This window comes from Gopherus evgoodei, chromosome 17 (genome assembly GCF_007399415.2).
Source record: "Gopherus evgoodei ecotype Sinaloan lineage chromosome 17, rGopEvg1_v1.p, whole genome shotgun sequence".
Lineage (NCBI taxonomy): Eukaryota > Metazoa > Chordata > Testudines > Testudinidae > Gopherus > Gopherus evgoodei.
Window position 1 is genome coordinate 6,018,794 of NC_044338.1, and position 24,034 is coordinate 6,042,827.

The following is a 24,034-nucleotide window of genomic DNA, read 5'->3' on the forward strand; positions in this document are numbered from 1 at the left end:
GTTTCAACATCACATTTGGACCCCAACCTTTACAAAAATGTACTTCCATTGATAGTAATGGGAGCTATGCATAGGTTATTAATGTCTCAATGAACAACAGTATCTGCCTTTTTTCCAACCCCTCCCAGTGTTTGCTTTAATGTAAGCCCCTACGCAAGAAGTCTGAAAGCATTATTCCCACACTGCTCATTTTCCAAATATTGTAGGACTTTTCAACCTTAGCTTAATCTTGTACCCCATTCCCCAGCACAATAGTACACTGATAGGGCTATTTGTTAAAATCCTTCACAACAAGCCACAGTGCATTGAATGTAACAGAAGGCATGTAACTGGAAAGGCCAACTGTTCAGGGGAAGGGCACTATTTCTACCAAAAGAAAAGGAGATGATGTATCTAATCTCGATATAGATATATCTATATTGAAATATATATAAAATTTGTAAAACAGGCAAAAGAATCCAGAATAGACGGTCACTGGGACTGTAGGCTCATGGCCCCATAAATTTTAGGAAGGGGTGGCAGCACCACTCTCTTCTAGTGTTGACTCACTGTCACTATGACAAATGAAAATGTTCACTTCAGCCTATGTCCAGTGACACCTCTGTTACCTTTAAGTCTTGAGATGTTGCTTTTAATTATAAATGCCATTTAAACATGTAAAAATGTAAAGATACACCATTTGGGTGCTTTTATTTTGCATGCAGGGTAAGGATTCTTCTCCTCAACGTGTGGTTTGCTGCATGGTCTATCACTATCAACTTGTTGTTTCTAGAGCTTGAGTGTCCCAATTTAAAAACAAAAACAACAAAAAATCTTGAAATAGGCTTTTAAAATGTTACTGAGTGGCTGTGAGCTGGTAAAAAGGTCAAGCATGCAGCCTGGGAAAGAGTAAGATTTATATTAGGACAGAGGGAAAGATCAGATGTCCAATGACTCACCACAGCAGATTTTATACTAATTATTGAAATGCACCCAGAGACAGTTTATAGTAATAAAATGGCTTTATGTTCTGATATGTAAAATAAAATGTCCATGCTATGTAACAAAACATTTAAAAAGTCCACACCACCTGTATCTAAGGGGGTTTCATTTGTGGTATATATGTCTTTTGTCTAACCAATTCCTAGTTTTTACAGCAAGTGTGTAATTAAAAAAAATCTTAAATAGATGTCTTTCAAAAAAAAAACCACCCTTTCAACATTCATTTTTATTAAGTATTTCATTTGTAAAAAGCAAAGCTGAATTGGACAGGTGGCCTGCATTTGTGATATATATTTTTTATATTTATATATATATATATAAATAGCTATTCAGCATGCAAAAATTGTAGTGATTTCCCAAATCTGATTACAAAATCCACACATACTGTCTGTTGAATGGGGTATATATGAATGTCCTGGCTAAAAATAACCTTCACTTCAGTGCCCTTGGGCTTGTCTAGCTTAAACATCATCAATCTCTCCTCATTGGAATGGATTCAGCAAAGAGCAGGAGCAACTTTTTAAAATTTCTGTAGTCCTCCACCTATTCATTGATTGCTCGGTAAACAGGACAAAATTATTAAGGTCAAATTCCATACTCCTTAATTGAACCAAACTCCCACTGTTATTTCTATGTATCCTTCTATTTGTTCTATGAGTAACAGCTGGTGGTCCTGCATAGGACTGGAGACCTAAGGTGTGGTATATACAGAGAAAGATGCAATTCCTTCCCAACAAAACTATTCACTTGAAAGCAGTAGGAGTTTTGTTTAATAAAGAATGCAGAATTTCCCCTGTAAGTGTCCCTTTCTCATAATGGCTGGGTTTTTTTGATGAATGAATTCTTGCAGGCCTTTGATCATTGAAGGAGGTATCCATCCATTTGTCACCTGGAAATAATTCCACAGTAAATATATTGGTCACAGCTTTTCACACCTCCACTGATACTTTTGTCCATTGCAAAATCTGATCACTTTAATTAAAAGCATGGGGGGAAAAAATTGGTTCACTGTCTCCACCATCCTGAAAACAACTCCCTTCAGTTCAGTGCAAAGAAAATGAGTATTTAGGGACTATTACACTGTGAAATAGTGTTCCCCGAGGGGAATGGTGGAAACCCCATTTCTAGAGCCATTTAAAACAAGGCTGGACAAATCTCAAGCCACTATACTGCAAGGAATCAGATGACATGGGCTTGTTGCGTATGCAGCCTCAGGGCAAGTCACTTCACTGAGATTCTCCTTCTCCAGCTATAAGTGGGCTAATAATGCTTATCCACTGCTGAGGATAGAAACAGTCCTAGATTAAAAGACCTATAACTTGCAGACATTGGACTATAAATTGATGGTTTTGTCTCTAATTGTTATGGCTCTATGACTCCATGAGCCACATAAATTAAGGGTAATAATTTCCCCCAAAATCTGCTGTTTTAAACAAAGGAAAAGGACCAGCCACATCACATTGTAGTCATTTGGATGGTTCTTATGGAGCCACTAGGACTGAATTAATTTAGAAGAGATTGGTGAATCCAGGCCATTGAGCTAAGAGTTACTTTGTACAGAATTGTATATGTGTAAACATACAAACGCCTCATACACACATACACCCCTTTGGAATTGTACATGTGTGTAGGTTTCACTGAAGTGCAAGTTACCCACAGGAATTAACAGTGAAGTAATGTTGTTCAGGAGCGGTAAAACTAACTGTTTTGTTACTTAGATATTAGAATCATCCATCAGTCCAGTTTTCCACAGTCCCCATTCCTGAATGGTACGGTAATGAAGATTCCCTCGAGAGTGAAAAGCTTTGTGAGTACAGAAATTCGTTTGCTGTGTTTAAGTGCGGAGACGGGGGCTTCCTCTCACAAACAGATGGGTGCACTCTTTCCCTCGGGAAGGATGAAGGAGGAACTCGCTCCCGAACCTGAGACTGTGACAGTTGATTGTAGACACTGAAGGGGCTATTACCTGGTGGCTGGGAGCTTTGACTTGTGATAGAGGGGAGTCTTGGCATCATGGTGGTGGTAGTAAAATGAGCAGGGAAAGGCTGATAAGGCACAGTTTCCATTGTCTGAACGCTGTAGCTGGTGTAAGGTGCAACAGAAGTCCACATATTGCAGCTCAAAGGGGGAGGGGGAGGAGGCGGCAAGTCATCGACTGTTGAGACACCTGCGATTTCAGCCCCAGAACCTGAGTACATACAAGCTTCCCTAGGTGTCACCTCACTGCAATAGGAAGGACTTAACATTTGCTGGTCATATGGAGGTGGTGAACGAAAATAATGATCTTCTCCTACAGAAGAGGAGGCTTCCAGATAGGACCGTTTGCAGGGCAGGTCTAAATGCCGAGCACTTTCTGTAAACAAAGAAATAAGCATTTAGGGAAAGGTTTCCAGTGTAACAGCATTTAACATTACATTGTCAAGCTCTCGAAAAGCTTATGGATTCACCTTAAAAGCATGTAAATCTTACAATCATTTTACTAGGTTACTTGCATTGTTATTCAGGCTAATCCAGTTAAGCTACTTCATTTTGAAAAACAATATTTAATATTAAAAAGGCATTACACTGTTAATGTTAGTCTAATCCAATCAGCCTTAAAGCCTTTTTCGGCTACATTTATCAGTTTAAATAAGTGATCTGGGCTACTACTTTTACAGCCAGAGATTACTTTTCATTCATCCAGATAACCGAGGACCACGACTCTTTTGACAAATTCAAGCAGTCTTTTAAAATGTCTTATCGCAACCTTTCTTCCTGTCCTCACAAAAATTACTATACATTTACCAGGTATTCATGTCAAGCGCTGCAGAAATATTTCAAGATAAAACCAAGGGAGAGTGCTCTGGTAAGGATTTCTGCTACGTGCTAGAGAAGCTGTCCCTTTTAGTTGACTTTGTTTACCAGCATTCTATCATTAGGAACTATTATTTACTGTCGGAGAAGTAGCAACTCTACCAGCAGATTTCTATTATTAAAGTTTTGCATTGCAGTTCTTATTACCTGTGTCTTCACCAAAGCTGAGATTAGTTAGCAGCAAATGAGACATGATAGTATAAGGATTTTTCTCGGCAAAGCTCTTCCATTTAACTTAAAAACAAAAGAATCTGACATGATCTCATCTGATACTGGTCGGAAGGGAGCAGTGTGTACTTAAAGGCTGGTTACATTTAAAAACTGGCTCAGCAGGCAAAGAAAATGTCTACAGCTAGCTTCTGTAATCAAAAATAGACAGACATTAACAAACTTACTAAAGGCTTGATTCTGAAAAGTGCTGAGATGTACAACTCTTCATAATCTCACGAGCAGCTGAGCACATTTCAGGATCAGGCCTCAGTTGAATATACTTTCTGATTAAGAATATACATATGTAACTGTTTGTAATTGAATGTATAATTTACCAACATAATCTCACTCCTTTAGACACATGCCAGGATGATCTACTTTGCTTGTGTGCTCTAGTTAAGGGCCTGATTTGGTCTTTTTTTGAGGGGACTATAGGGTAATAAGCACTAGGGATAGCTCAGTGGTTTGAGCATTGGCCTGCTAAACCCAGGGTTGTGAGTTCAATCCTTGAGGGGGCCACTTAAGGATCTGGGGCAAAAATCAGTACTTGGTCCTGCTAGCAAAGGCAGGGGGCTGGACTCAATGATCTTGCAAGGTCCCTTCCAGTTCTAGGAGATAGCTGTATCTCCTATTATTATTACTCTCAATAATGTTTGCAGGATCAGGACTTAGATCTAATCCCCCGCCCACTGGATCAGTGGAAAGATTTGCACTGATTGCAGTGGGCTTTGGATCAGGCTCTTTAGAGTGGCAAATGAGACTTTGTAAAGTACCATAACCACTGTGACACTGATCTATAATAAATCACTTATGGCAATATCCTGTCACCTTTCTGATGACGTGAATAAATTCCATGAGTAGTACTGTGTTTCTTTCAATGAGACTATTCACACATACTACTCAGTGTGAATAAAGGTGGTAGCTGAGCCCCTAGTGTGTCATAATAGATTCTCCTTTCTTATAAAATTGGGGTGCTTCACTGAACACGTTTAAAGTGCATAGACAAATGGCAACTTCATGCACAGATTTAGAGTGCAAATGAATTTGCTTGTCGGATATATTTTGAGCTCAGATAATTTAGTACTTGAATTTCCTACATTTAAAATATTGTATCATGAATGTTGACATCCAAACTATCACTTCCCTTAGCACCTTAGCGTTGTTCTCAGGGCCTCATTCTACAAGGGCCTGTATACGCTGGCAAACCACTGAGCATTTATAACTTGCAATGAAGGCAACAGGTGCAGAGCACCTTGAAGGATTGTGCTTAAAATACTATCCAATCAGAAGAGTCCTGTGGCATCTTATAGAATAACAGACGTTTTGGAGCATGAGCTTTCATGGGTGAATACCCACTTCGTTGGATGCATCCCATGAAAGCTCATGCTCCAAAACATCTGTTAGTCTGTAAAGTGCCACAGGATTCTTTGCTACTTTTACAGATTCAGACTAACAAACATGGCTACCCCCTGATACTATCCAATCAGAAGTTCCACCAGTGCTTTGCAATAGACCAGCACAGCTCTCCTGGCCCTGGAGAGATAGGAAAAGGTGCCAAAGAATCCACTAGGGTGTTTTGTTTTGTATATGGAGGAAGAGCTATAAAGGTCTGTTACCTCTTCTTTTCAGGCAGTGATAAAAGAGCCCTGAATCTCTCTGTGCTGTGAAGGTGTTCAGTGGTAGATCTTGAGTATCCGAAGCAGCAAATGGCATATGAGCACCATTCTCGTACTGATAATGCTGAAGGGTCTGGTGACTCCCATGGAGTGGGTTGACATCTGTTTTTGTTGAAAGCTGGCCGTGAGTGGAAACCAGCCTCTGCCTCATGATGCTTTTGGAAATCACTGGATATTCTTTGCTGCAGGCGAGAAAAGTCATTTACTAGTTAGATAACAGTCAGCTCTTGCAGGACAAAATACTACTACTTTAGCATTCCTATAGCTCCTTGCAGCAAAGGATTTCAAGACACTTTACTTGAATTTTTTTTAACTACATTTCACAACCACTGTGTGGCGGCAGGTGTGTATTATAACAACTATCACAGCTTGAGCTGCAGAATGGGTGAGACTTGTGCCTGTTGGTGGCCATGCTAGGCTTGGAACACTGGAGCTCCTTGCTCCTACTCTCCCAAAGCCCTGTTACCATAGATTGTTGGATTAGAACACCCCCCCCCAATGCATTTAATACACACACACACTGAATCGAGGCCCTCTGGTGGCAGAGCTTAGAACTATATTCTAAACAGCTGCATCTCATTGTTCTTTTTAGCCACACCTTTGTAGCCGTGCCACACGCAAATCGCTGTCATCGCTTCCCCTGAATCCCTTGGCAAATGGGTTGTTTTCAATTTTCAGCTGGGTTATCTTTAAAAGAATGAAACAAAACAGGAGTCAGTCAGTTAATAGTGTATCAGAACCACATGGTTGGGGGACTAGGTTTGTGGATTTGAAAAGATGCATGTAAAAAAGCATCATCCAGTGGCGTTCAGGGTCTATTTCCTGCACAGCTTCAGTCACCTAAAGATGCTACAGCGGCAGGTGGGGGATCAGTTGAAAGTCAGAGCAGCCTGAGCTGCAAAGTTTCGTTCTAGAGCTGAACTTACTTTCCCACCAGACCTTTTTTATTTTATTTTCCAGGCAGGTGGTTCGGGCTTGAGATAAGAGCCCAGTTAGTGCTGAACTCAGTTAGGCCTGATGGGTTTTATGCAGTGCTCTCATTATTGAAAATGTACCTTTGGTGGCCTAAAGTAAAGTTCTCCAGAACAGAGATCTGGGTGGATAGCTACTGTTCTCCCCCCCCCCCCAACCATCTTCCCCTATCCCAGGCAGTATCTTCTAGCCCCTTCCCTTATGGCTGAGAAGAATTATTACTGCTTTATAATCACTATTACCCAGAAATACACTAGTCTTTCAAGAGACTAAGGTTACCACAGTGATCCAAATCCCTCAGCCTGAGATCGATTTCTATAACTTCATGAAAATTTTGGAAATAAACAAACACACATGAGGGGAAGTTACGGGGCTGTGTGTAAAATTTCATTTAAAAAAATATTCATTAGTTTCACACCTCTAAAAACACAAGTAAACAAGCCTCTTCTCTCATTCCCTCCTAAACACACACCTGAAATTAAAACTGCCTACAAAAGTCATAGGAAAGAGTGTTGTGTTGCAGGAAATTCTCTAAACTACAGTCTCTTTTAACAAATGATTTTTGTGGAGCATATGGGAAGGGCTTCAGAAGCTGGGAAATTGCACATTAACAGTCAGTCACCTAAGTAGAAAAAGCAGAGACAATCCATTAAATCCCCTTAAGACCTTCGTAATAACTTCATGGCTCTTTTATAAACTATATGTACACAGACATCACTTCACCCACCCCGTAATGCAAACATACCCTAGGATCTAACACGTGCACAGCACCACTACCCAACCAATTAGTGAAGAGGAGCTACAGGGAGATCTTTTTTTTAATGGAGACAGACTAGAGAGTTACCAAAGGTGCTCACTCTTTTCCCCCTACCTATGCGAATAGTGCTATGGCACCGTTAAGGCTCAGCACCTCAGGTTTACGGCTCAGGAAAAAGGGCATCGCCCATAGCACAGTGCTGGGCCAAGCCCACCGCTGAGGAAAGGAACACAGCCATCCATAGCTGAAGGGCCGATGGGCCCATTATGGGCATCTACACTGCTGTAATACTAGCCTTAAACATTCATCAAGCAGACTGTGGTTGTGCTAGAACAGCTCTTTAAGACAGACAGCTGAGTGAACGACATCAGGTGACTGCAATTCCACCAGCATTAGCGTCCCTGGTTGGTAATTTATTCTCATGGTGTTTCAATAGCTATGGAGTCACCTAACCTACGTCTTACAGCACCTGGCATTTTCCTTGGTGACCCCACTCAGGCTTACTTTGTAAACTCACACTTGATGATGAAACGCCAGGTGCTACATCCAACCTTGTACACCCAAGTCTTGTCACTGCTGTTTGCCTCTGCACCTCTAAGATACAGTAATCACTTGAAAAAACACCACACTCCATATAGTTCAGCTCTTTCAGGCAGGAACATTAGAAGTGCTACACAAGCTGTTTGCTAAAACCATAACCACCAGCACATAGATTGGGGCTTCCAAAGGCATGCGTCTGCCTCCATGTAGTTCAATGGCAGCAAAGCCACAATTTTAACTAACTTAATTAAAAATGATCATTACCTGGATTTGCCAAAGATGTGTGAAAACAAGGCTTTGATGAAAAAAATGGGCCAGCCTGGGAGCTGTTAAATCATAGAATATCAGGGTTGGAAGGGACCTCAGGAGGTCATCTAGTCCAACCCCCTGCTCAAAGCAGCACCAATCCCCAGACAGATTTTTGCTCCAGATCCCTAAGTGGCCCCCCCCTCAAGGATTGAACTCACAACCCTGGGTTCAGCAGGCCAATGCTCAAACCACTGAGCTAGCCCTCCCCCAAACCCAGAATAACTCTATTGCCTTTCCTGCAGGGCCAGTGCAAGGATGTTTCACGCCCTAGATTAAACTTCCCCTTTGCGCTCTGCCCCGTCCCTGAGCCTGCGCCCCCTACGGCACTCAGCATCCCCCCACTGCCCCAGCTCACCCCCTGCCACGCCTCCTCCCTGAGCATGCTGTCGCTGCTTCACTTCTCCCGCCTCCTAAGATTGCAACGCCTAAGCTGATTGGCACCGCAAGCCTGGGAGGTGGGAGAAGTGAAGCAGCTCACCCCTGCTCTGCCTCCTCCCCAAGTACACCATCATTGCTTCACATTCCCCTGTGTGCCGCCTCCCCCCCACACTTGCTGCAGGCGGCCCTCCCTGTGCTCCCCTGCCCCAGCTCCCTCCACCTAAATGCCGCTGGCAGCTGAAGATCCGGCCGCCGCAGTCGCTGCTGAAGAAAATGCCACTTCCCCAAATCCTAGCACCCTAGGCGACTACCTAGGTCGCTAAATGGTTGCACAGGCCCTGCTTCCCTGGGTTTACACCATTGTAACTTAGGATGCACACATACACCCCCACACACTCATGTCAACTGACTTGGGCTCATGCTGCAGAGCTAAAAATAGTAGTGTAGATGTTTGGAGTTGGACTGGTTTCTGAGACACTGCAAGCCCCAATCACTTGGACCTGCCAGTGGGGGTGGGGTGGATGCGGGGTGTGTGTGTGAAACTTTTACCCATAGACTGAGCAGAGAGGGGTTTGCCCCAGCATCATCTAGCAGTAACTTTCATGCCAGTACCGTAAATGTTTCCTCACGGGACAATACAACACATGGCTAGCAGCTTTGTGTGTGCACGCGCACATCCAGCAGGGCATGTAGAGAAGGATGCCTTGCATGGGAAAGAGCTTCTAATAACTTTCCTACTGATTTGAAGCAGCCCCTGGAGCATGGACACTCAAAGCACTTTGGTTACTACCAATGTTAAGGGGCTTTGAAGATGTAGGGGCAACAACCCTGTCAAAGAAACGTGTGTTAAAAACTGAAACCCATCCATATAAAACAATGGCAAAGGACCTGGGCCTGCTGCTGCTTAGTCAATGGCACCATTCCCAGTGATTTCACTAGGCGTAAGGTAGAGCTCACACTGTCATTTCCGGCTTCATTGCGCCATCCCAGGCCGCGGGAGTGCCTCTCACGTGGTTCACATGGAACAAGATACCAAGGAAATAAAAATATCTAAGAAATATTGACAATGAACAACTGTGAATTACAAGGCTATAAAGCTTTCATCAGTGATGTCCTCAACCCGCATTAGGGCTGGCAGTTCACACTTGCTAGTTGGTCTTTCTATATTTCCTCCTCTTCCCACCCCCCCACAGAACACTTGAGTCTTATCAGGGTTTTTCCCACACTCCTTTAATTTTTCTGCTTCCCATCATCTGTGTCCTTGGATTCTCTGGCTGTCTCCTGACTTTCCCCTCTGCTAATAAAGTTCAGTCACCTCATCAAGTTTCCCCACAGTCCCCTCACCTGCCTAAATCTCTGCATTCATTTACTCTCCCCGCCCCTGCTCTAATTTTCTCTCAATTCCCTTCCTTTTGTGCACCCTTTGTTTACCCTGAAGCTCATAGCAATGGCCTTCCAAGGTGGTCTTCCAAGTCCCTCCTTTAAAAGTCATTTCTTAAGCCCCACCCTTTTTGTGCCCAGTCCTTCAGTTTTTGCCTTCTACTGGTTAACACTGTCAGCTCCTTGGGGAAGAGACCCTGGTTACTGCTGTGTTTGTACATCTCTAATGTTACGGCCACAATGGGCCATTGTGGTGGAATCTTTGAAAGGCACCACCCTTTAAAAAATAACTAAGTTGCTTTCTCTGAGGCAGCATGCCTAGCCACATCTCTTCCAGCCCCTTCCCCTCAGCTCCTCCAAACACATAGTAACAATTCTGTGCTCTTCCTCTGCTTCCCGCCCACTGAACACTGACCCAGGGTATAAGGCACCTCTTGCCAAAGAGTGTGTGCGTGCACCCCGCAACACACACATTTCCCTCCCCCCACCCCGTTTCCTACCAAGTCTAAGAAATACCATAGACAGACTGCCAACCCTGCGTTAATGTGCTGTTATGGTAACACAAGAGCAACACTCAACCTCTTCTCCTCCTGCATTTGCTTGCAAATGAAAATATGAATAATTTCCACACGGAGGGAGTGATCATGTGCAAAGGCTAGTGATAGTTTGAAGGGAGTGTACACATATACCATGGCCCTGAACTCCAGCCACTCCTATGATGTACTCTCTCTGACATGGGGCAGAATCCAGACAGCCAGCTCCCTCCCGCCCACTCCTGCTGGCTAAGGATTTTCTGGCAAGTACCTGTACCATCCAGCATTTGGCTCTTATTTCCAAAAATGTTGCTCTAATTAGCATCTGTACTTTCAAGAACACTTTGAAAATATCCCTTACCCAACAGAATGAAGATTATAAGAGAGCTCCTCCCACCTGGTCATAATGGATCAGCTGGTATTTGTAATCAAAGAAGGTAAGCATCAATACAGTTCTTATGTATCCAGCATCGGATGCCACTTTCAACAGCTGTCAGGATCTGCTCTGTGCAGCCTGTAAACCGAGCCTAGCATTGATGGTATTGGCTCCTTTTGGATGGAGTCAGTGCCCTCTTTTCCCCCCGCTTTGATTCACTAGTGGATTCTGTGGTAGCCTAACAATCATCTGAGGAACCACAAGAAGCTTAAGGCCTTGCCTGCCTCCCCACCCACAGACCAACATGAAGCCACGTAAGCCTTAATTTAATTTCTTTGATGCTGTAACGTGCAGCCTGACTCAGTTCTGCTGCAGTCACAACACATTTTTTAAACAAGCCTCTTTTGGCAGCAGAAATAATAATTTCCATTGTGTTCCTGCTATTCTTTTTCTTCAAAGTAATTTGAGATGACTGTTAGGTAGAGATATATGGGAGCTCAACTATTAATGCTTTTGGGTTGAAATTCCCCCCCCACACACACTTGAGTGCAAAATCTTTGGCACATAGGGTGAAATCCTCGCCCTTCTGAAGTGGATGGGAGGATTGCCACTGACTTCAACAGAACCAAGATTTCACCCTGCCTGCATCTGCCCCAAAAGGGAAGTTTGGGGTAAATATACCAGGAAAGCTCTATAGCCCAGACCTGTGTGCGTGCAGGTGGAGCTGAGGATTTTACCTGTAGCATTATGCTCATTTCAGCTGTGAAATCAAGCTCTCGATTCTCTTTCAGAGAAGCTGCCGTTATTAAGAAGTGCACCTCTGGCTAGCTGACTATTTCTTAAGCCAACGAGTTTGGCAATTGGCTGAAATCTGGAAAACAGACCTTTTGAAGATGATGTGCAATTCCTGTGGTTCTGGGGGTTTCATTATCTATGCCAGAAAGGATGGTTTTCTAATGAAGAACTTATTATATATTTAGCACTGTGAGGTGGTGATTTGTTCAAGGCCACACACTGAGTCTATGGCAGCGTGGAGATTAGATCACAGGAGTCGCTGGCTCCTAGTCCTCTAGATCATGCTGCTCCACTAGCTGCGCAGCAGGTCTGCACTACGTAGGCTCTGGGGGTCATCAGGTTAAAATTCAGGCAGTGCCAGGTAGCCCTTTATCCTTTGAGGTAGGCACATGGAGTTCCATTTGTTTTACTCTGTCATGACAGTTCAGAGGTGACATTAACAAAGCTCGTCACAGGCACAGGCAGTGAAGGTCAAATTTTCAAAAGAGCTCAGCTCCCATTTAGACACCAACATGAAGGGCTCAGCTCTCCGCAGCTGTGACAGTTCTCCATATAACTGCTCTGAGCTGAGTTCTTTTGAACATCTGGCCTAAAGATCCCTAACAGGAGTGAAGTATCAGAGCGGTATTCACCCATGAAAGCTTATGCTCCAATACATCTGTTAGTCTAACAGTAGTGGTTTGTCCCCATCCACATCACTATGTTGTGTGCTGTACATCTGTTAGCTACCAGCCTCCCCACAAGAAGTGGCTGCATGTCAGTTATATTGTAAGGATAAAGTTTATGAAGCACAAAGGCGCTATGGACGTAAAATATTATGAGTAGCTATTAAACAAGTTCTTCAGTGCCTTTCTGGTTAACCATGTTTGGGCTATAGATCTTTTTACATTTACAGTCACAAGTTTGTAATTAGGATCCATATTAGCGTTCAGCTAAGGCTCTCTTTTGCTTGTTTACTTTGACGCACACAGCCCTGTTTCCATTGTCATTCTTTGCCCTGCCTCAGTAACTGCAGAGCATTCCAGCCTTCAAATGGCAAAATAAAACTGCCTCCTACTCATCTGAGGAGAAGATTTAAACAGACCAAAGGTGGGCAGGAATTCCACATGTTTGGGGCAATCAACTTTTGTATGAGGAGTCTATATCTTGACATATAGTGCAGGTATTACATTCACCGAAACAGGCAGGCCTTTAACAAAACTCAGTTAAGCCTAATACATCCCTATAGGTAGACAAGTGTCCTCGTCTCTATTTTACAGATAGGGAAATTATAGTATAGAAGCAGCAAATCACCAGCAGAGCTACGAATAGAACCTAAGAGCCTGAAGCCCCCTTCCCCTGCTCTTGCTCCCGTATGCACTGGGCTACTGCTGAGAGCCATGGGAAGGTGGCAGCTGACCGGCTGCACTGTTGTCTATCCAGCCTGGGGATTACAATGCTCCCTAAACCTCAAAATCTGTTGCCTCCTCCTGCTTTGTTTTGTTGGCCTCGCTGGGAGAAGCGACGGCCTCAGATAACCAATCACACATCTTCCCCAGTGTTCTTCGCCCATAAGCACCGCCTCCACCCAAGTTACAAAAGCAACAAGCCCCACTAGCCATGCATTCCTGGCGCTGCAGGAAAACCTGTTTGAACTAACATGCTGGGAATGACAGGGTCGTCTGTGTAAGAATATGATCCCCCCTGCTCCAATAAGAGCCATCTCTGGACAGCTTCAGCTTACCCTGACATCTCCTCTAAGGGCTAAATGGTGGGGGGAGGGAAGAGGAGGAGAAAGAAGAAAAGAATGTGTATTAAATAGTCAGTCACATTCCTCTCACTTTTCTCCAATCAGCTCACTCCTCTTCTCTTCATATGTTGTTTGGCATCTTCCACTTCTCCCTGTTTCAGATGGGACCACACCAAATTTTGTCACGCCCCCTCCCTGCTGCAACCCCACCCAAGCGCCAACCCCAACCCTCTCAATATATGATAATCCATTATGTGCAGCTGAACTGAGCCCTTTGTATTCCCCAAAAAACAACACACACACACACAAACCCACCTTCCCTCGTGTCCTAACCGTAAGTCAGGCTCTGAGCTGCACTTTTATGGTCACATTCCTTGTATGTCTCACTAAATATATATACTGTAATTACTTTTCACTGCAGATTTATGAGCCAGCTTTACTATTCATTATTAGATTTGCTTGCTGTTGTGAGTGACATTTGAGAGTTTATGAGCTCTCAGATCATTAAGTTATATACTAGTGGAGATTGCCAAGATATTTTTACACAGTACATTTTTCATGCATCTCCTTAGCTGCCTCCTTTGTCTCTCCAGTCTTGCTAACCAATCGCTATGCTTAGACATTTCCTGCTGCGCAATTGCATCATTAAACACTGTTCCTCAAAGCACAGTGCCCATAACGGTAATACTGTGCCTGTTCCCATCAGTTCATTTCAGTCTTCAGTGCAGGGCTGCAAAAATTACACTCACCTAACAAAGCTAAAGCACCTTTTGCTGCAAAGCACCATACCTTGTGATTCTGATAGGAGGTCACCGATATAAAGGATGTCTCTGGAAACACATGTGTGCAGAACGCTGTATTCTTGGACCCAAAGGCGTTGTTTTCATCTGCTTTCACAATGTGCAATCTTGGCTGGTATTTATGCATCGAATTAAGAATAATCTGAAAAACAAATAAAAACATTGCAAGTTTGTTAAAAGTGGTCAGAACCGTTCGATTGGCATCAATAATGGAATAAAAGTGAATGCAATAAAATATTATTCAAACAACTCCAGCCATATGCTTTGATTTCCGAGAGAAATAAATATAACAGATTGGTGTGCAGTCCAGAAACAGGCTTTAGAAATATATGACTGTAGTTAATAACATCCAGGACTGTGGTGTATCAGTGGAACTACCTGTGGAGCTAAGGACCAAGGAAACATCAAGGCTACAGACCAGGACCGAGGTGTATTACAGAGCTGTATGGAGAATCCCTGGTGTGTCAGGGTTTGAGCTGTCTTGACAAACTTGCCTGGGGAAGCTAGCTCAGCAGCTTGCCTCAGTCCCACATCAGCCCTTCACAAGCACTATATTTACTCCTGTTACAAATAAGTGTCTATATTGGTTGCTGCCTTTAGTGCCAAAACATTCCTCCTCTGTTTTCTCCTTTATTCCTGCCCCCCTTGCCTATCTTCTTGGTGCAAGACTTATTCCCCCTAACTTTTCTTTCCCCTTTACATTCTCTATCATTGTCCCAGGGGGGCCATTCATCTCTAATGGGAGAGTGAGTCCCCAACCCTGCCCCTCCCCGTCTTTTCAAAATCCTTATTCCTTGCCACAAACACTGGTGCCCTAAGCTGCCTGTGAATGGCAAGGAGCTGGCCTGTTTTACATGGAGAAGCAAAAGATGCTGGTTCCACTCCCTTTGGGATCTGCTGGTTTGGTTAGCAAAACTTTCAGACTTTGTGCCCTTCAGTACAGCAAACAAACCAAAACAAACCAAAAAAACCCAGAAGCAAATTCTGCATTTCAGACAAAGCAGCAGGTACCGTATGGGGCTCTAAAGTCTCCTCATCTGGCTGCACATAACTCTGCCCACAGTAGCTGGCTGCATCATATACCATTTAAATGTAATTTTTATTGTTGACATTTTCCAGACAACCTTCCCTCTCCCCCTCGCAGAAGAATGAGGAATTTTTGGCATTTTATCAGCTTTGCATCGTTTCTCTTAACTGTTTTGCTGCTATGTTGCAGGGCTCAGATGTGAGAGGGTCAGCTTATTGTTTGGTTTTTAGTCTTTGCTGTCCCTTCAGGAATCAACCACTGGAAGCACAAATCCATAGAGAAGCATGGGCAGAGAGCGGAGGTTTTCATGAAGAGAAGGTTTTTAGTTATTAGTCATCAGAGATGAGCCCAAGCTGCAAATTCTAATTTAGATCTGAACTTTCCCCAAATCAAGAGTGTACTGATTCAAAGGGTCAGTTCAGTTCAAGCTTCATGATCCTCATTTTACAGCTCCAGAGAGCCCAAGGCCCAAAGGGACCATTATGATCATCTAGTCCAACCTCCAGGCTAACAGAGGCCATAGAACGTCTCTGAAACAATTCCTGTTTCTAACAGCACAGAGGGGCGAAATGACTTGCCCAGATCACATAGTAGGTCAGTGGCAGAAACAGGAATAGAACTTGAAACTGGGATTTTTTCAAAAGGGGAAAAACTAGGAACCCAACTCACATTACATTTGAGGGTCCTTTGAAAAGCTGACCATAAAGCTCCTGACTCCCACTCCAGTGTCATATCATCTAGGCCATGCTACCTCCCCTATAATGCATGTTTCAATGCCCTGCTTGAACCTAACTAGCACAGAGCCAAGGCGACATCTCAAGACAGTATTACGTGGTTGTAGACCCTGCTGGAGCATTCAGAGTTTGACCAGAGATGGATATTTTACAGAGACTCTGAAGGATACTGTTGTTACCGTAAACCTGTCTAGAGGTCGAACTCAAACTCATTATTGCTTAAGCTGCCCCACCTCACTTACGAGGTTTTGCATTTTTGTCCCTTGCTGCACCAAACTGAAAATTCACCACTGCTCAGGAAAATGCAGAGACCTTACAGGGCGCAGACCATGAAAGGAAACAGCTTTAGATTTGCCAGATCAAAGCAGAACGGTGATCCCTTTACATAGAGTGTGATGAATATACAGGAGAAATGCAGAAGGTGGAGGTTAACTTGATTTAGTCAGTGTCCATGGACATGAATGAGGAACAGCTTTCAGCAGAGAGCAGAAAAGCACAAAATCCAACAGCACAGGAGGAAAATGTGCCAATTTCCTGATAATTTTTTAAAGCGGTTTTTTCATGGCCAAAAGACAAATTAAACCTGCAGAAACTGCCATTTGTGTTTGCTAAAAATAAATGCATTTTCATTCTCTTTTTTCATGATTATGGTCCCACTGAAAAATACATTCACTCATTACTCTAGCTGTAAGCACATTTATTAAATACCATCTCACATATTATTATGCAGCAATGTATCCTATGTGATTACACATTGAATTATAAGGTTCTGATAGAGAAGCAGGAGTTTAAGTGAATGATTGTCTATCTAGAATATGAATTCAGTTAACCTTCCCCCTTGAAAACATACATATTTTAAACCAGTCTATTACATCTTTACCAGTCCCCAGTATCTACATGACGCTAGAATCTATCAAGAATTTACAAGGTGCTGAACGCTCAGCCAGTTAAGAGGTCTGATTTGGCCTTATGCCCCTTATTCCTTGATAACACTCATGGTATCCCTGTCAGTCAAGTGTTTTAAAGCCTGAGATTTTGTTCTGACACGCAAAATTACCAACTGATGCCTCCTGGTTACAGGAAGACAACCACAAACAGGATATGACACAATGAGGTAGAATAGTCAGCAGTTCCAATTAGAGACCAGAAAAAAAAAAAAGGGGGGGGGGGAATCATCATTACCTCGACACTGCCAACATTTCCAGAGCCTCAGCCCCGTCTTTGCAGCTGTGCGTGTGAGAGTTTCTGGATCCATCATTTTTTTCCTCATCAATAAGTTTTGCATGTACAAAAGCATGGAGTTATGCAGATAGGTTGTATTTGCACACACACATATTCCTTACTTACATTTGTTTTAGGTTTTATGTGCACCACCCCCCAAAAAAATCTAAGCATGAAAAACTGTGCACGTGAAAACTTAGGGTCTGTCTCTGTAAGCAGTTAGCACGTGGCAAGCTGGGTGTAAATCTACTAGCCTGCTGTGCACCTGCTGTCTCTGTGGACTCTGCTACGATGAACTAAAAATACCATAACGCGCTTTGATCAGTTCCCATTTCAAAGCGGGATAGACCAAAGTGCACTATGGCACTTTTAGTGCATCGTAGCAGAGTCCACACAGACCGCTGGTGCACAGCAGGCTAGTGCGAGATAGATTTACATCCTAGCTTGTCATGAACTAACTGTTTGTATGGACAGTCCCTTAGGTACCTAAAACTCAGACCTTGATATTAGTGGCTGCTGTTGAAAATACAATCTTGTGTCATTGTCTAAAAATGCTCAAAACAAATGTAAGAAAATGCCATTCCTATGACCAATATCAGTGGAAATACTATCCTAAAGAGTCCTAGCATTAAGAAGAAATAATTGAATTGATAAAATAGAGCATATGATATATTATGCAGGATGCATACTGGAAGCATTGACATAGTCAGGACTTTTACAGGCGGAATCCTTGGGCAATTCACTTAAGAGCTCTGTGCCTTAGTTTTCCCAATAGGGAATGATATTACTGACATGATCTTTTTAGATTTTCCTTCTCTTACTATTTTGTAAGTAGGTTGTGAAATTAATCTTTGTAAAATGTAAAATATTATAATGTATATTTTTGAAAATTATCTTTGCATTAACTGAAATATTAGTTAGTTCCCTCCCCTCCCAAAAAAGTATGTTTACATTATTGTCTGGAATTGTTAAAAATACGCTGGTGACAGAGAAATATTTATAAATCTATATGAATAAAACATTAGTATAGCAAGTTGAAAACACCACTTCTTAACTAGCATTCCAACATGCTATGCTACTAACTGTAAATGTCTTGCTATACAAATACTGGATCTTACTTTTATCACTATTAGATTGGTTGCTATCACTTTGAATTAAACGTGCCGTTGATCTTATTATTCAATTGTCCACAAGGAAGCACAATCCAGCTTCCATGGTATATAGTCTCACTTAGAAGGTTCACATCTAAGCTGTATTTATTGTACTATTATCTTATTTAAAAAAAATCAAACTCAGGTTAACTAAAGTGAGATAACTAAATCCATATTTGGATATCTGATATTAGCCTGATTATGTATCCACAGTTCTCAGTGAGGTTAACGGGTGTCTTATTTGCTCTGCAGCTGTGAAAAATCAAGTCATTTTTATTAAGGTGCCTAAATCTAGAAGATTTTGGGTGGGATTTTCAAAGAACTCTAAGTAAGTGAATAGGTGCTTTTTTAGACCTATTAAGAGAGAGTCACAGGTGATCTTGAAAATCCTACTTACAGTTGCCGAACTAGGCATTTAAATTCTAAACACTGAGTTGTCAATTCTTACAGTATCAGAGGGGTAGCTGTGTTACTGCTGAGCTTCAGTTCATCTGCCAATTTGACACCATCAGCTCAGGATTAAACAAAGACTGTGAATGGCTAGCCAACTACAAAAGCAGTTTCTCCTCCCTTGGTGTTCACACCTCAGCTTCTAGAAGAGGGCCTCATCCTCCCTGATTGAACTAATCTTGTTATCTCCAGACATATTTATACCTACCTCTGGAAATTTCCACTACATGTGGAAGTGGGTATTCCGCCGAAGTGGGTATTCACCCACGAAAGCTCATGCTCCAATACGTCCGTTAGTCTAAAAGGTGCCACAGAATTCTTACAGGTCATTTTAGTCACTAATATAATATACTGTCTATTTATATAGGGATTTGTATGGTCCCCATCACTGCAACATCCATGGTTGCTTGAAAAACCGGGAAAAGGCAGATTGATGCACAGTCTCAGATATATCATTCTTTCAGAAAACAAATGGCTGACTCAGCATGCACATGCTGGGCCTTTAGTGAGACCAGGGTCAGGCTCTCTTATTCAGAGAGTTTTACAGGTACATATAGCACATTCATATCTTTTAATAAAGCCTATAGGGACAATTACCTCCCCGTATAAGTCCATTGGCAGGAGGGGTTAACATGGTGTACAGTGACTTGTGTTCTTCAATATGAGAAATTTTACCATAGGCAACAGAAAAACTTTCCTGAATTGTAGAATCATGCTCAAAGTTGGTCACAATTCCAATAACTTTTCTATCATTTGGGCAATATTTTACAGCCATTTTCTTCAAAGACCGTCATTTTTTTTTTTTACACACACACACACACACACACACACACACACACACACACACACACACACGTAATACTGTTGAGTCATACTCCCTTTGTGCCAGTGCTTAAGCTGTGCGCTAAAGTGGACATTGTACACACATGTATCAAGAGTCGTATCAATTTTATAGTCTCCCAGCCTAGCATTCTGTGAACTCTTCATGACAAAGCCTTATTTGACTCCTAAACACAATAGGAGCTTAAGCAAATGTCTTTTCCCCCCCCTCCCATTCACTGATCGCGTGGTTGGCAGCTGGAATTTAAACTTTAATGTGGCTCAATTAAATAATCTTTTTCTTGCATTCTCAAAAGCAACAAATGGCAAAAAACAAATGACATCATTTGCGCCATTCATTTTATTTTCTTTAGGAAAACATTGCTTTTGGGCCAAACCCTGCAAGGTGCTGAGTAGCATCAGCACCAAGGCTTGAAGGTGTTTGGCACTTTGTAGGATTGGGCCTTTAGCTTGAGAACTTAAGTGTACATGGGGCCTACGCGCTGTAATGCAAACTTTCCCTCAACTCATTGTAATGTATTCGCTTTCACACGACATTTTGGGAGTTGATTTAACAGACCTTGCTGTTTCTCCAAGGTAGCATGTATCGTGTGATGCAGGGGTTGTCATGGCAATTGCCCTTTTTATACTGAATAGTAAATAACTGCGTAAAAGCTGCATAATTTTATGGTTGGTCCCTGAGGATCACGCAATTAATGTCAAATCTTTCATTTTAATGTATTTTCTGTTTCTTTCTTCCTTCTATTCTCTTTGAGCATTAGAGCAAAGGAGGGACATGTTCTTCAATGGTTCTGTCCGCTTAAGTTGGGCCTCAAACAGGTATGTAATAAAAATGACCCTTTTCATTTGTGCATAAAGAAGAACGGAGTCTAAACAAATCAGAGAGGGTCCAGCACAGACCACAAAAAATGGGACACAACTCTGCACCAAACTTAGCATATCCCAAGAGAAAGTCAGCATTTATGCCTCTCTCTCTCTTCCTAACCAGAGTGCCTCCCATGAGTGATAAAAAGTTGGTGGCCCCCAGGTTTGGAAATAACAGAGGAGGGTCTATGGGCAGCTCTCCAGGTGATGAATTTCAACTTGGTCCATCTTTAGCCTGCATATTTGCTGGACAAACAGGGTGTTTGTCATCCTCTGCTTAATTACTTTGGATGCACAGAGCATGACATACTTGTGAATGGCTTTCATGCTTTTTTAAAGCATCCATGCAAGTCATTTATGAATATTTATGGTACAGGAAAGGGAAATTGGTCACTTTTGGGAGCTGCTCATTTAAGTGAACGTACCAGCATTTATTGAAAAAATGATCAAAGAAAACCAATCACCAAAATATCAGGCTGTGCTTGACCTCCTCTGGGGTGGCCTTCTCAAGTCCTAATTTTACCTATCAGCTACTAGTGCAGCTTTTACACCACCTGATTCAGCAGGGTGTCAAGAACATCTTGAGAAATGCTGATTTGCCTAGCTATTAATGAGTTCATGAGGGTGCTCAGCAGTTCTCACACCTCCTAGCATCCAGCCCATTGTGAATCTTGGTTCCCCCAAGATGCCCAGGTATGCCACTCAGAGTGTGAACAGGTGAAGTTATAGTAAAAGTAATCTACTTCAACCCGCCACATAACCAACTGGATCACCTTGGGATAGGGGCAGTCTCTGCTGATCTGGAGCATGCAGACCTGAAATATGCCTAATCAAAGTGTTTAGAGAAAACTCTCTGTTCAGATTTTAAATAAATAAATAAAAACATCCCTAAAGCAAATGAAACCAGCTCTCAATTCTGCTAACTAAAGGAGCTTTATAATTACATGAAAATCAAAAACGAATTCTTCAAAAGGGAAACCATGGAGAAATTGCTATGTTAAAAACAATAGCACAAGCACATAGGGACAAAATCAGAAAGGCTAAGGCACAAACTGAGGTACACCTAACAAGGGACATAAATGGCAATAAAGAAGAGGTTCTTTAAATATATTAGGAGCAAGAAAGATGATAAAGGAAAGTGTAAGTCCTCTACTTAGCTAGGAAGGAGAGCTAATAACTGATGACATCAACAAGGCTGAGGCATTTAACGCTTATTTTGCTTCAGTCTTCAGCAAAAAAAGATAATAGAGACAGATACTCAGCACAATTAATATTAACCACAATGGGGAAGGAATGCACGCTAAAGTAGGGGAAGAACAGGTTAAAGAATATTTAGAGACGTTTGATGTAGTTAAGTCGGCAGGGCCTGATGAAATTCATCCTGGGGTACCTAAGGAACCATCTGAAACAATCTTGGAAGTGTTAGCAATTATCTTTGAGAACTCATGAAGGATGAGTGTGGTCCCAGAGGATGCAGAAGAGCAAACATAATATTCATCTTTAAAAAGGGGAACAAGGAGGACCCTAGGAACTATGCACCACTCAGCCTAATTTTGATACCAGGAAAGATACTGAAACAAATTATTAAACAATCAGTTTTTAAGCACCTAGAGGATTATGGGGCTATAAGGAATAGCCAGCATATATTTGTAAAGATGATCTTATGCCGTACCAACCTAATTTTCTTCTTTGATAAAGTTTTGGGTCTAATGCATAGAGTGGAAGCAGTAGACCTGATAGACCTTTATAGGTGGGTGCACAACTGGTTGAAAGAATGTACTCAAATAGTAGTTATCGATAGGTTGCTGTCCAGCTAGGAGGGTGTATCTAATGGGATCATGTAGGGGACAATCCTGAGTCTGGTACTATTCAATATTTTCATTAATGGTTTAGATACTGGAGTGGAGAATACACTTATAAAATTTGCAGATGACACCAAGCTGAAAGGGGTTGCAGACACTTTAGAGGACAGGATTAGAATTCAAAGAGACCTTGAGAAATTGGAGAATTGGTCTGAAATCAACAAGATGAAATTCAATAAAAATAAGTGCAAAGTACTTCATTTAGGAAGGAAAAACTCAAATGCACAAATACTAAATGGAGAATAACTGGCTAGGCAGTAGTACTGCTGAAAAAGATCTGGGGATTATAGCAGATCACAAATTGAATATGAGTCAACAATGTCATGCAATTGCAAAAAAGGCTAATATGATTCTGGGGTGTATTAGCAGGAGTGCTATATGTAAGACACAGGAGGTCATTGTCCCACTCTACTTGGCACTGATGAGGCCTCAGCTGAACTACTTTGTACAATTGCATGCACCACACTTTAGGAAAGATGTGGACAAATTGGAGAGAGTCCAGAGGAGAGCAACAAAAAATCTTGGGAAAAGATGAAGGAGGACCCGATAACAGTCTTCAGATATGTTAAAGGTGTTATAAAAGGACTGCGATCAATTGTTCACCATGCCCACTGAAGGTAGAATAAGAAGTAATGGGCTTAATTTGCAACAAGGGAGATTTAGGTTAGTTATCAGGCAAAGCTTTCTAACTATAAGGGTCGTTAAGCTCTGCAATAGTTTTCTAAGGGAGGATGCGGAATCCCTGTCATTGTAGGTTTTTAAGAACAGGTGGGACAAATACCCATCAGGGATGAGCTAGGTTTACTTGCTCCTGCCTTCAGCACAAGGGGCTGGACGGAATGACCTCTCGGGGTCCCTTTCAGCCCTACATTTCTATGAATCTATGATTGTTTGTGAAGGTTTTAGTTTCAGTGAATTCACCCTGATCTGAACCCTCATGCCTCAAATAACAGCACAGGGCATTGTTGTAATTGCACATAAACCACACATTGCCACTCGAGGTTTTTATAGTCCATAATTAAGTGCTACAAAAAAAGCATCACCTGTTGCCTACTTTACTTTACTTCTTAACCATGTGTGCCCCCAACAATCCTTTTTCTTTTGTTCAGATCTTTCAAAGGCCTCTTTGCTTCCCTGGCCTGCTGTAGACCTCACAGTTATTTTTAAATGTCCCTGAAAGGTGAGCTGGGATAAAATATGCTTCAGCATAAAAAGCAAGTGTCTTATGGGCGCCATATGCTCAGAGAGTAGAGCCCTAATGCCAGGGCTAAATTGTGAGCATTCTGTCTATTCCACATGGCCCAAGCCCTGAATCCTTCCGTGCTGTTTCCTTGCACACTACCACTGGCGCAAGCAGAAAAGGAGGCGTCCGCCCCAAATGATATATGTGACCTGACAATTTACACAATGAGAAACAGAAAGTGGAGAACCTTGGGAAAAGCTTCAACAGGAAAGCAAACAAATTGTTCCTTCTAGAGGGCCAAAGCCAGAGGTCCTCATTCAGTCCTTATTTTATCTAACTTCCATTGCAGTCCACGGGAATTTTGCCTGAGTAAAAACTGAGTAAAGGTCACAAGATGTGGCCTTGGTGGTGGC

The 24,034-nt window shown here is 42.3% G+C and overlaps 1 protein-coding gene across 4 annotated transcripts in view; it reads right to left on the reverse strand.

The window, feature by feature from the left end:
• Window positions 1-938: 938 nt before the first annotated feature.
• The window catches only part of TBX4 (T-box transcription factor 4), a 64,498-nt gene continuing 41,402 nt past the window's right edge, over window positions 939-24,034 (reverse strand). For 3 of the 4 annotated variants that reach the window (XM_030536907.1, XM_030536904.1, XM_030536905.1), the window contains 4 exons: window positions 14,279-14,431; window positions 6,319-6,407; window positions 5,661-5,902; window positions 940-3,334 (listed from right to left, as the gene is read on the reverse strand). In XM_030536907.1, the coding sequence (XP_030392767.1) occupies window positions 2,709-3,334; window positions 5,661-5,902; window positions 6,319-6,407; window positions 14,279-14,431 (1,110 nt within the window). In that variant the 3' untranslated portion in view covers window positions 940-2,708. Of the gene's footprint in view, window positions 3,335-5,660; window positions 5,903-6,318; window positions 6,408-14,278; window positions 14,432-24,034 lie in introns of all 4 variants that reach the window. The other variant, XM_030536906.1, reaches the window with a different exon arrangement.